Genomic DNA, 13,656 nt, shown 5'->3' with positions numbered 1-13,656 from the left:
CTTAGAGAGGGAATAGTTCTCTATTCCATTTTTTTTTTCCTACTAGCACTCTCCACCATGATTAAGCCCTTGGAAGAGCTGACAAATGAGCAAATCCTACTAAATATAGAGCATACAACTGGGTTGAGTTTATAAATATTAAAATGCGAAGTAATGTCCAAAAATTCAATGATGACAACTTGCAAATTAATCATTTCAAGATATCAGAGTAAGCTAGTAGGAGGTAGTATTATCTATTGGGACCAATAACCTTTAGAATTCATTAGAGTACTACTTTGTACACACAAATAAGCAATTCTATGAATAAATATGATTCAATCAATTTTCCTTATATTGTAGAAGGTTAGAGATACAAATTTTATTATTATTAAAACAATATCATTTTCATAGAGAGCCTTGTGCCATAATACCAATGGCTTATTTACTACAAGCTATGGCTTATAAATTATAATTCTCTCTCTCTCTCTCTCTCTCTCTCTCTCTCTCTCTCTCTCTCTCTCTCTCTCTCTCTCTCTCTCTCTCTCTCTCTCTCTCTCTCTCTCTGATTATAGTACATTGCTATTGAATCAATGTCCCATGCATTGAAAGTGGATTAGGAATATTTCTCAGCAATGCCTTGGAGATGAGACCAAAGCTCTATTGTCTTAGACATCATGACCATGTGATCTGATCCTTTGATCTCCACCACATCATTGGGTGGATTTCTCTCAATCATCCACAATTGAAAATCTCTCTTTATCACCTTATCTTTTTCAGCTATAATGAAAGCCCTTTAACTGACCCATACTTCTTAGTAGACAGCATTAGTTGCTTTGACAGGTCTTCATCACTAAACAAACGTAATGGTCTCAACAACAAGGTAGCCAGTGTCAAATCCTACAACAAATTGCAACATAAAATGTTAGAGCACTTGTTTGAACATGATCAGAAGGTTGACATGTTAGTTTCAAAAAGAAGTTTTGGAAAAGAAAATGCATTTCTTACCTCAATTGGACTAAGCAGGAACACTTCTGATGCCAAGTACAAGGGCCCGGAGATGAAAGTAGTTGGAGGGTTGTTTGGGCCTTGGTCATATGTAAAGTGATTGTCAAGCCGAGGGCCTTGTTGGCTCACTCTCTGTAATAATAAGATAAATCAGTGTCAAAAGACTCAAAACTCAAAGAGTGGGGCTGATGTTACAGGAGTGAAGTGGAAACTTATTTCTAAGGATCGCATATCTGATATCACCAATTTAATAGAGGTTTTTTTTTTTTTTTTTTTTTTAACGAAGAAAATTCAATCGAGTATTCAAAAAATTTAATAGAGTTGATCACTAACAACTATGAATTTCTAATCATGAAATTTGTATAGGTAAATAGTTTTTTTTTTTTTCTTTCTTTCAGAATCGAACAGGTAAATATTAATAATTAGCCAACTTCATAGAACTATATATAATAATTATATGATGAGATATTTTCTTAATGGTAGGTTTAGATTTTATTTTTATTTTATTTTTTATGATGGGCAGGTCGAGATTATAGTAAAGCCAGGAGCCTAGAACAATCTTTTGCTATAGCTTCAACAAGAGCTCATATTTGGGTGTGTACATTGCACAACAGTTCAAATCTTGTGGTTAATATGCCGACTTGGGCCTGAATCTCAATGGTATTTTTGTTGAGAACAGCCCTGCGTCTGTGAAGAAGAAGCCCAAGCCCACTGTGTCTGTGAAGAAGAAGCCCAAATATGAAGAAGAAGAATAGTAAACGCGCCGTTTCACTTAATATCAAACGCAACGTTTTGTTTTACTGAGGCTTGTTTTGTTATAAGTAAAACTGTGCGTTTGGTTCTATTCAAAGGAATGTTGGATTAAGCGCAAGATTTAGTTGGAGGTTTAGCTTAACAGTTTTAACAACCTCCCGCATTTTCAGGAGTTAGATCCGCATAATGTGGGCAGTTAACTTAATTAATCTTGTGTATATAAAGTGCTCTGTGAGCCTTACTGATCATTATGTAATTCAATATTATAATACCAGTTTCCAGATTCATCTTCTCTCTCTCTGCTTCTTTCTTTGACTTTCTCTCCCTTTCTCTCACTTTCTTAGATATTTTCCTTTCTAAGTTTCTTGCCGTGATTGTTGACTTGTGTTCACTATTGCTATTCTAAGTTTTTCTTCAATTTTAAAGGGTAATGAATTTTGTTGGAGAGAAATTGCAAGTTTAATAGGGTTACCCTTACTTCTATTTGATCTAATTATATTATATTGAACTTTATCGTTAAAAGAAAATCATTTGAAAAGAAGTTGCAAGGAGTACCATTTGATTGAGGGTGGAATAGTTGAGGGTCGGCCCAGGCATGAAGGCAGTGGCAAAAACAGCTACAGAAATCTTACTTGGAAAATATTCCATGGCTTGAGAAATTGCATACCCACCATAGCTATGACCAACAAGGATTACTCTTTCATGAAAAGGAAGAGCTTCCATGAAGTCCCTCAAAGGCTTGAAATAGTCAGAACTTGATTGGAGATCATTTACCTGCAGTGGGTTGATTCCAGAAGCGCCTAAGTCTAGTGCAGTGACACTGTGCCCTGAAGATTTTAGCAGTGTCTCAAGCTTGTACCAAGACCAAGCTCCAAGGCATGCTCCATGAATTAGCACAAAGTGCTTGCCAGTTCTTGGTGGCTCGTCCTTAGTAGACTCAATTCCAAGAGACGAAAGAATGATAAAGAAAGAAATTAGCACGAAATACTTCTTGCTCAGCTCCATATTATGTTTAGCTCTTCCTATGGACACAAATTGTCTTGGCTTTTATGTAGTAGTTATAAAGAGGTAGGTTTTGATCATGATTCATGAACTTTCCAGCGGGCTAGTTTTCCCTCTATATAAACATGCAATTTGACCATATAATTTTCTTTTCCCTTTGTTTGAATTTGACTTTGAGATCTACGAGAAGAATTTTGAAAAACTTGTCACAAAACAACACTTCTCAAACAGCTTTGACAAGTTCAAATGATCATTGAATATTCTTTAATTTCTTTGTGTAGTTATCCAGAACACAGATCATCATTGATTTATAAACGGATAGGTTCTGACAATGATCACCGATTCTATATTTTAATGGGCCCACGTTTTGTCAATAAAAAAATGTATGCAAATTTGAACTTTGATATTTGAGAACAGATTTTGAAAGTCATAGCATGCAAGAGGGGCTGCTTGAAAGTCATAGGAGTGTTTGGTAGAGTAGTTTGAAAATTGATGTTTGTAGTTTTTTGAAATACGTGTGGGTGAAAAAATATGTTGAAATACGTGAAATACTATTTAAAAACTAAAAAATGTTGTTTGAAAACACAAACCAAACGGGCTTATAGCATCCCAGTAACTAAAATATATATATAAAAATACAAGATTAAAAAAAATGAATAAACACAATATTGTACAAGCCCAGGGCCCTAGCCCAACCAAGAGGATATGCCTGCCAAGATGGCACCCACCAAAAAAAAAAAAAAAAACAATTCCTATTGCACCAATAACACACTCACACACACAAAAACCGAGCTTAACAAAACAAAACAAAAAAAAAAAAAAAAAAGGCCCAGACGTGGTGAAACGTCTAGCCCACTGCCCTGAGATCTTTAACAAATCTAAAGAAGACTAAAAGAGTCTAGAGAAAGGCAGTACCTCAAAAGTCAAAACCAGCCATTCGTCAATTCTGCTTTTGCAAAATCAAAACCCAAACGCAGCATTCAGCAGCAGCAAAAAATAAATAAATAAATAAATAAAAGATGAGATCAAAGGAAGCTTGGTCTAGGGCCGGCCTGACAGTGGGAGTGGAGAGAAAGAATGAGAGAGGCGGAGAGCATGAGTTGAGAGAAAAAAGCTGAGCAAGAATGAGAAAAAGAAAGGTAAAAGTTTTAGAGATTTGAGGTTTTTTTTTGTTTTGACAACTTCTAATCGCGTTTTTTGTTTTTTATTATTTTATTTTTAGAATCCATGGGTTTGCTGCCATGTTGGGTTTGCTACCTTGTTTTTTTCCGTTAGATTGGGTTTGTAATCTGTTGTTTAGGTTTTCTGTGGGCTTGCTCTGTTACAATTTTTTTTTTTTTTTTCAGATTTTAGTTCAAAATTTTTTTTTTTTGGTTTTTTTTTTTTGGCTTGAAAGTAGAACAAATAATTTTTTTTTTTTTTTAATTTTTGGGTGTTCCTAATTTTGGTTGAGGGTGTTTCTATTTTTTTTAAAGGGTAAACAAATAAAAAAATGTAATTATTATATATATTAAAAGAAAAAATTCAGGAATACCCTGACCTCAACGTGGCGCCACCATTACTATTTTTGTCCATTTTGGTCTTATTCGGTCCAATTCAATATTATTCGGTGTACTTCAGGCATATTCGGCACATTTTGTCCACTTCGGTTCAAATCGGTCCTATTTGGTCCACTTCAATCCTATTTGGTTTACTTCAGTTCCATTTGATAGGACTGTCCACAGGTCAATCCGGGTCAAGTTTGTACCCAACCCGAAACCGACTCACCACATTGGGTCTCCAACATCCAAACCTGCAACTGATCCATAAGATGAGTAGGTTCGAGTGACTCGGATATTGATTGGTGTCAATCAGTGGTTGGTTGGACTTGAGGAAGACGAAAAATGCCGCAAATGGCAAAAATCTACTAAGATTGGCCTACACATGGCCGAATCTAGCTAGATTTTTACCGAANCTTTGATAAGAATTTTGAAAAACTTTATAAGAACGCACAAGAATCTTGAAGAAGAAACAGAGTGCTAGAGAGAAAGAATTGAAGTTGAAGAAATATTGATTTCAACTGAATGAATGAATTTGTACAATCTCTGTGACTAAATACAAAAACAGAGCAAAGAAATATATCCCAAATTACACGGGGACAGTTATAGCATGTGTGTCAGTTAGTTACATCACGTGTGAACACATTCTACTTAAATACATCATAAACTACAGGTAGCTTTAGGCATTACAAGCACAGAACTACAACAATCTAACTGCACTGGTGTCGTTTAGTCTGAAACTTCATTTCTTCGTTTCTTTCTTCTTTTCCCTTTGTTTGAATTTGACTTTGAGATCTACGAGAAGAATTTTGAAAAACTTGCACAAAACAACACTTCTCAAACAGCGTTTACAAGTTCAAATGATCATTGAATATTCTTTAATTTCTTTGTGAGTTATCCAGAACACAGATCATCATTGATTTATAAACGGAGTAGGTTCTGACAATGATCACCATTCTATATTTAATGGGCCCACGTTTTTCAATAAAAAAATGTATGCAAATTTGAACTTTGATATTGAGAACAGATTTTGAAAGTCATAGCATGCAAGAGGGCTGCTTGAATTCGATCAAACATTGATCAGTTAGAAGACGCCAAGAAAGCCTGTAACTCAATTACATTAATTAATCCATTTTTTAAGGAGAAATAGGGTTCCAAAAAAAAAAAAAAAAAAAACAAAGATTCAAATCCACTTACCCATTTCTTGTAACAATTTATAATAGAAAAAGAAATTGATTAGAAGATAAAAGAAAGATATTAAGAGTACTATAAATTTTACCATATAATCTATAAATTTATGTTTGAATTTTTAAATAAAAAATAATTAAGAAATTTATTTACCATATTAATGTTAGAGCAATTTCATTAATTATCATGTTAGTTTATATGTAATAAAATAGGTAATACCCCTCTTTTTTTTTTTTTTTTTTTTTTTTTTTTTTTTTTTTTTTCGGTCGGTAGAAAAATTGTCCCAAATTTAATTAGTGCCCGTTTATTTCAACGTTTTGAGCCCAAAAAGCCCATTTTGAAAAAAGGGCTGGGCACGATAGTAGACCATGCAAGCTATCTATGCTTGCTGGTATAATCATATTCTTTAATTGATCATCAACCTATCTGTTTTTTATGTGTCAAGAGATGGTAAAAAAAAAAAAATCAAGGAATCGACTCTAGAGGACTTTAGCTCAACTTTATGTGGGGATATAAGAGTATCCACATTAGTGGATGTAAAACCTTTCATTTTACACATTTTGACAAAAAAAAAAAAAAAAAAAACTCTCGTCAGTGGGTGTAAAATTGTACATAAATGCACAATTGCTACAGTAACCGTGCATATATGCACGGTTACTGTAGCATTTGCATTTAATATTTTATTATTTTTTTTACCACCGCATACCATGATGCGATGGTCATTTTACAAGCATAAGTGCTTATAGGGTGTGAGGGTAAAGGCCGAGGTTCAAGTCTCCAGGAGGGAGGTTCACGCACATATACACTTAAATTAGGTTAGAGTAGAAATTTTATCTTGTATCAAAAAAAATATTTTATTATTTTTTTCTCTCTCATTCTATTCACTCCCTCACTCTTCTGAACACTCTCTCTGCCCCTCACTCTCTCTGAACTCTCTTTGTTTCTCAGTCTCTAACTCAAGCTTCACCGTCAGCTTTGCCACCAGCTTTCGCTCTAATTTGCATCGTTGTCCCTCACTCTCTCTGACCTTTACCGCTGATGTTTTTCCTTTGTTTCTAGTGGGTTTTGGGATTTTGATAAATGGGTTTTTGGATATTTGGATTTGGGTAGGTTGATGATGGTGATTGGATCTTTGAATTTTTGTTGTGTGGCTTGATGATGGTGATTGGGTAGGTTGATGATGGATCTTTGGATTTGGGTTTTTGGAGGCTGGTTGATTGTGGCTCGGTTGAATGGGTATGTGAATTTCATTGATGGTAGCTTGGTTAAATGGGATGGTGGCTGGGTTGTTGTGTGGCTTGATGATGGTGGTTGGATGATGGTGGCTGTGTGGGTTGTGTTAGGTTTGTGAGAGAGATGACAGCGGAAAAAAAATGAATATTTTATTGAATAAAAGTGTATAATATAGAAATTGATGTGGGAGTTTTGTAAAAATAGGTGTGCAAAATAGAAAAAGCAAGTTGTTTTTTTTTTCGTTGTTGTTGCAAAATGGATATATTTTTTGCATCCTCTGATATGGATGCTCTAAATAAACTAAAGTAGTATAATTACATCCATGCTCTTTCGCCCTTAGGTCCATCTAAGCAATTTTTATCTGAGATTAGGGAAGCAATTTTTTTTTTTTTTTTAACTTTTTTTGATAAATTTTTATTAGAGTAATATCAATAACAACGTAATATTATTTTTTGATTAAAAAATATTCACCTGCAAAAGGAAGCTGCACTACCACTACAAATTATACTCAATGGATAAGGATAAGTGTCGTCATCCTAACGTGTCCAATGTAAAGAGTCGATCACTAACAACTATGAATTTCCCACCATGAAATTTATTATTAGACAAATCAATGTCAAAATGCAAAGAATAAGTCACTAACAAAAGGCAATTTAATAGAGTTGATCACTTAATTCTCGAAAAAAAAAAAAAAGAGAGTTGGTCACTAAAAAAGATTAAGTAGCTAAAAAAAAGCAGTTTTAATAGAGCTGATCACTTGATTCTCAAAAAAAAAAAAAAAAGAAAAAAGAAAAAAAGAAAAAGAAAAAAGAATTTTTTTTTTTTTTTTTTTTTTGAGAATCTATACAAGAGAGTTGATTACTAACAACTATGAATTTCCTATTATGAAATTTGGATAGGTAAATAATAATATAATGAAACGTAAATATGGTATAGTAAATCGTATAGTTTTGTTTGGGTAATTGGGTCTATATATAATTATATGACCTATTTTCTTTAGGTAGATTTTTATTTATTTATTTAGATGGTGGGTAGGTTGAGATGATAGTAAAACCAGGAAGTCAGAATAGTTTTTTGACCGTTCTAAACATTTGGGACAGTGCTAGCTTTAATAAGAGCTCATCTTTGGGCCTAAACATTTCAGAGCATCTCAAGTCATAGTTAAAATGTTAACTTGGGCCTGAATCTCAATGGTATAAAAGCTCATTATTTTTTTTTTTTTTTTTTTTGGGATAAGAAAAAGCTCATGAATTTTGCTGGAGAGAGATTCAAATTGCAAGGGTAAAAGGGTTACAACCGGCACTTACATTCTAGTTTCATCTACTAAACCTAATTAATATTGTACTTTACCATTAAAATAAAAAAAGAAAAAAAGAAAAGTGCATTAAGTCAGTGAATACCATTTGATTGAGGGTGGAAATGTTGAGGGTTGGCCCAGGCATTAAGGCAGTGACAAAAACTGCAACAGAGATCTTACTTGGAAAATATTCCATGACTTGAGAAATTGCCATGCCACCAAGGCTATGACTAACAAGGATTACTCTTTCATGAGAAGGAAGAGGTTCCATGAAGTCCCTCAAGGGCTTGAAATAGTCAAAACTTGATTGGAGATCATTTGCCTGCAATGGATTGATCCCAGAAGCAGCTAAGTCTAGTGCAGTGACATTGTGACCAGAAGATTTTAGTAGCGTCACGAGCTTGTACCAGGACCAAGCTCCAAGGCATGAACCATGAATTAGCACAAAGTGCTTGCCAGTTCTTGGTGGCTCCTTAGTAGCCTCAGTTCCAATAGATGAAAGAATGATAAAAAAAGAAATTAACATGCAATGCTTCTTGCTCAGCTCCATATTTTGTTTTGTTCTTCCTAAGGACACACAAATTGTCAAGGGTTTTATGTAGTTATAAAGAGTTAGGTTTTGGTGATGAGCACCTTTCCTAAGGACTCAACATAAACTATGCAATTTGACCATTTAATTTTTTTCCCTTTGTTTGAATTTGACTCTGAGATCTCTGATAAGGTTTTTTGAAAATCTTGTCATAAAGAACACCAAGCTGATCACTTGTCAAACATGTTAACAAGCACAAATGATTAAATATTTTTGATTTCTTTGTGCAGTTCTCCAGTACACAAATTATCATTAATGTATAAAGGGTAGGTTTTGACAATGATTATTCTAATGGGCTCTTCTAGCAGAGAAAGTAAGAAAGAAATTAAAAATAAAAAAGGAAAAGAAAAAAAGAAACCCATTCTAATAGGCTCTCGTTTTCTCAATAAAATAAAAATATCATGCAACTTAAAACTTTGACTTTTAGAAAAGATTTTGAAAGTCATAGCAAGCAAGTGCGGCTTCTGGAATCTGTTTATTTTTTGAATGGGTAGAAGATGACAACATTTTGTAACTTTTAATGACATTTTTCAGGTTTAAACCCCCCCCCCCCACTTATATATATAAAAGAAAGATATTAGACATACTATAATTTTACTGTATTCATTGTTATGTTTTTTTGTAGATTATATATATTTTTTCTTTTTATATTCATATTTGGAATTGAGTTTGATGCTAAAGAAAATAAATTATTTTTTTAGTAAAACACGATGTTGTGAAGAACAAGAATCTAGCTAAATAATTATTTTTGTATTATGTATGTCATTCAACAATATTACACTACAGTTTCAATGAATTTACCATGATTTATAATTTATATTTTGTCATTTTTTTGGAGAAAAAATGACGTGATATTGTATTATAAATGTAACGATAATTTGAGAAAATAAATATTACTATAAGATTCTTAAGAATAAACCAAACATACAATTTCATATTCCGATGATCTTATTAAGTTCCTAATCAAACCAACATAGGAACAATTAGATTATAAGCATCCAAATTACTAGGCATCACTTCTCAAGAATTTGAATTGGATGCCGGTGGTAACATAGATTCCCGTAACATGTTTATATAATTATTGTCTTAGAATTGATACTATCCCTATATTGGAGCTTGTATGTGTTTGAAGGCTTTTATTATTGTCCAATTTTACTTTGGACTAGAAATTGTTTAGGTTTGGAGCAATGAAAAGTATGAGAGTGTGGAGCACAGGGTGATAGAGAGGGAATAGTTCTCTATTCCATTTTTAAGCCCTTGGAAGAGCTGACAAATGAGCAAATCCTACTAAATATGAGCATACAACTGGGTTGATTTTATAAATATTAGAATGCGAAGTAATTTTCAAAATTAAAAAAATGTTGACAACTTGCAAATTAATCATTTAAGATATCAGAGTAAGCTAGTTGGGGGTAGAATTTCTATTGGGGGCAATAACCTTTAGAATTCAATGGAGTACTACTTTGTACACACAAATAAGCAATTCTGTGATTAAACATGATTCAATCAATTTACTTATTGTAGAAGGTTAGAGATACAAATTTATTTATTAAAACATTATCATTTCATAGAGAGCCTTGTGCCATAATACAATGGCTTATAAATTATAATTCTCTCTCTCTCATTATATACATTACTAGTGAATCAATGTCCCATGCATTGAAAGTGGATTAGGAATATTTCTTAGCAATGCCTTGGAGATGAGACCAAAGCTCTATTGTCTTAGACATCATGACCAGTGATCTGATCCTTTGATCTCCAACACATCATTGGGTGGATTTCTCTCAATCATCCACAATTGAAAATCTCTCTTATCACTTATCTTTTTCAACTATGATGTAAACCCTTTTAACTGACCCATACTTCTTAGTAGATAGCATTAGCTGCTTTGACAGGTCTTCATCACCAACACAAACGTAATGGTCTCACACAAGGTAGCAAGTGTCAAATCCTACAACAAATGCAACATAAATTTAGACTTGTTTTAACATGATCAGAAGGTTGACATGTTAGTTTCAAAGAAGTTTTGGAAAAGAAATGCATTACTCATTCCTCCATTTCGACTAAGGGGCAACAATCGATGTGAGTTTCAAGGCGTGAAAGTAGTGAGGTTGTTTGGGCCTTGGTCATATGTCCAGTGATTGTCAGTTGAGGCTGTCGCCTCATCTCTATAATTATAACATAAATCAATGGTCAAAAGACTCACAACTAAAGAGTGGGGTTTGTTACAGGAGTGAAATGAAAACATTTCTAAGGATCACATATCTGATATCACCATTTTTTAAAATAGAAATTCAATGGAGTATTCAAAAAATTTAATAGAGTTGATCAGAGTATTAGCATTGGAAAATTTCAATTCTACTCTATTTTACCANTTATAAGACGATATTAAAAGTGAAATTAATCTAAAAAATATTAATCAACAACAATAACAAAATAAATAAAAAATTATAAGTAAGTAAGAATATATTTCATATTATTAAAATAAATAAACAAAAATAACCAATTCATAGCTACTAAAAAATTTACAAATTGATGAAGTAAAAATGTGATTAGTGTTACTTAAAAAATATAATGAATAAATGTTTGAAATTATTTTTTTTTATTGGTGACATGCTAATTTGTAAGACATAAGTAGTAAAATTTGTAATATCTCTAGCATCATTCAAGGATAAAATGCTGTGAAAAGTATCATAAATAGTGAAAATGGTGTAAATAATGATATAAAATAAAAAATAAAAAATAGTGAAATAGGTGCATGTTGCACGCAGGACAATACAAAAGCATGGTTTGGTGTTTGAGAACTTTTTTTTCCTTTCTTTTTCCAGTTTCAAAGTCACTTTCAACCAAGTAAAAGTTCTTTTTTTTCATTTTTTTTTTTCCCTCCATGTCAGTAAGTGATTATTTTAGACTACTAATGCTAGAAAATTTTAGGAGGAGTTAGGGGGGCCAGCCGAGCAGGTGCCCCCTCGCCCTTCGCTGGCACCGCCAGTGCATGAGGTTAATTATACATTCAAACAAAATAATAATATATATATATATATATATATATAATTTTAATTTAACTATCTAGGCAACACACTAGATAGTGACTAGTTTATATTAAAAGATGGAAGTCGTATAGCATTTGGTTGTAAATCGATGGTTAAGTGACCTCGATGTAAAATTCTATTTGAAGGAATGATTTAAGTTATTTCAAACGACATGGTATTATGTTTATCAAAAAAAAAAAAAAAAAAAGACGTGGTATTATGTTCATTTTTGGATTTGTTAATTGTAAAATATTGTATCATTAAAATGTACTATCTTTCCCCATTTTCAAAGCATATGGAGGAGATGATATTTTCCCAGCGTTTTAACTCTAACGAGAGCTTTCTTCTAAAAGTGTAATTGCAGCTCGGTATGATTAATTTGTAGCTCAATGCAATATATAGAAGAAGTTCAAAGTTCTTTGAAGCTCAAAAATATTTAAGCTGGTCAATGGGATTTAAAACTATTTTTAAATACAACATAAATTACAGATACATTTTTCCAAAAATTCTCTACCCATACCAAAATTTTCTGATAGGTTTGAACGGTTTAACAAGTCCAAGTCCAAGTCCAATTTTCCTAGGTCTAAATCTAATTGTAAGATTTTGGTGCGCCTTAGCATACTACGTACCTTACCTATCTATTGTGACAAGCATAGTGCCAAGCCTTATCCTCTGTGCTATTTTCATGCAGGTCAACAAAATCAAAGTAAATATAAGTCTATACCTCCATACTTTTTAAAAAAAAAAAAATTTATACGATATATAAATTCTATTCTAATATAATCTAGGTATATATATATATGTGTGTGAAGTTTTATCCTAAAGACTTGAACCTCGATCCTTGCTCCTTCCCCATAGTACAAGAACTTTGTACTTGTAAAGTGACTATCTGTGTATCATGCCAAGGATGAGCGGTGATGTTTATACTTGCATAGATAAAAGCATAGAAAGATAGAATTAGTTCCAGTCATTCTCATTGGGGTCAGTCTCAATCTTACCCAAATTTTAATATTGAATAATGTCTCACTTTATTGATCAGAAATAAGCAAATTGCTCCCACAATTACTAATTTCTACCAACTTTAATTTTTTTATAATTAAAATTTGATTAAAACTAAGCAAATTTCTCTCACAATTACTATTTTCTATCAAGTATAAATTTTTTAAACTAAAAATACGACTCTTGCAAGTAGTGCCATCCTTATCTTTGTTACTTTTTAATGAAACATCGATGAAACAGACCAAACGCAAGATGAAGGGTGGGACGATGTGCTATGTAACAATGATGATTTTTCTTATAAATAAAGTTGATCAGTCCTTCAACCATAGGAAACACGAGGGTCAAATTAGTGCAGCGAGTCCTTTGTCTTCCTTCCTATGTTTGAGAATGGGGTAGGTTTTACATTCAAATTCAACTTGATTTAATGAGCATTGACATTTCGAAACCACCATAAGTATCACATGTTTAGGTTCGGATGTAATTGGGGATTTGATTTTAAACAATTGGATCTAGTTCTATCACTCTGTCAATTTTTTAATAAAAATTTAGATGTCATGCCTTAAAAAATAGGTCGCCTCATTGTTCTATTTGCCACATGCACAACAAAATTAATATATATATATATATATATTTTTTTCTTTTTTTGAGAAGAAATTAAAAAAATTTGATTGAGGGACTAATAGAACTTGTTTTTTAAACTTCAGACTAAAATCTTTCATTTGAAACATCAGTGATTGAAAGCACTCAATGTGTAAACTTCTAGAGACCCACATTATATTTTGGCCAAAAATATTATAATGGTATAAAGGATAAGCCCTGGATTTGTAAATTGAACGCAAAAAAAAAAGAAAAAAAAAAAGTAAATCTGATAAGTTTGGTGCCCTTAGAGGGGGAAAAACAGTGAATTTTTTTCCCCTCATAAATGGAAGAAGGGTGAAATTTTTTTTTTCCCGTAAAGCATATCAATTACAAAAACTGGCAGATTGATTTATATGATCCAAGTGGTTGTCTTCCAGGAAGGCTTCAAAACCTCGATTTAAT

At 32.6% G+C, this 13,656-nt stretch overlaps 1 protein-coding gene across 1 annotated transcript; it reads right to left on the bottom strand.

Moving 5' to 3' along the window:
• Positions 1–310: 310 nt before the first annotated feature.
• LOC112035634 (methyl jasmonate esterase 1) lies at positions 311–2,863 on the bottom strand. Its single transcript, XM_065774162.1, is given in 4 exon segments — positions 311–774; positions 777–876; positions 985–1,116; positions 2,293–2,863. Coding segments are annotated over 4 exon segments (864 nt in total). The 5' UTR covers positions 2,743–2,863; the 3' UTR covers positions 311–592.
• Between the last annotated feature and the right edge of the window lie 10,793 nt (positions 2,864–13,656).

This window comes from Quercus suber, unplaced genomic scaffold, assembly GCF_002906115.3.
Source record: "Quercus suber isolate HL8 unplaced genomic scaffold, Cork oak 2.0 scaffold_87, whole genome shotgun sequence".
In the NCBI taxonomy this organism is placed as follows: Eukaryota; Viridiplantae; Streptophyta; class Magnoliopsida; order Fagales; family Fagaceae; genus Quercus; species Quercus suber.
Note: the sequence above shows the minus strand (reverse complement) of the source record. Positions and strands in the feature narration are given on the sequence as shown.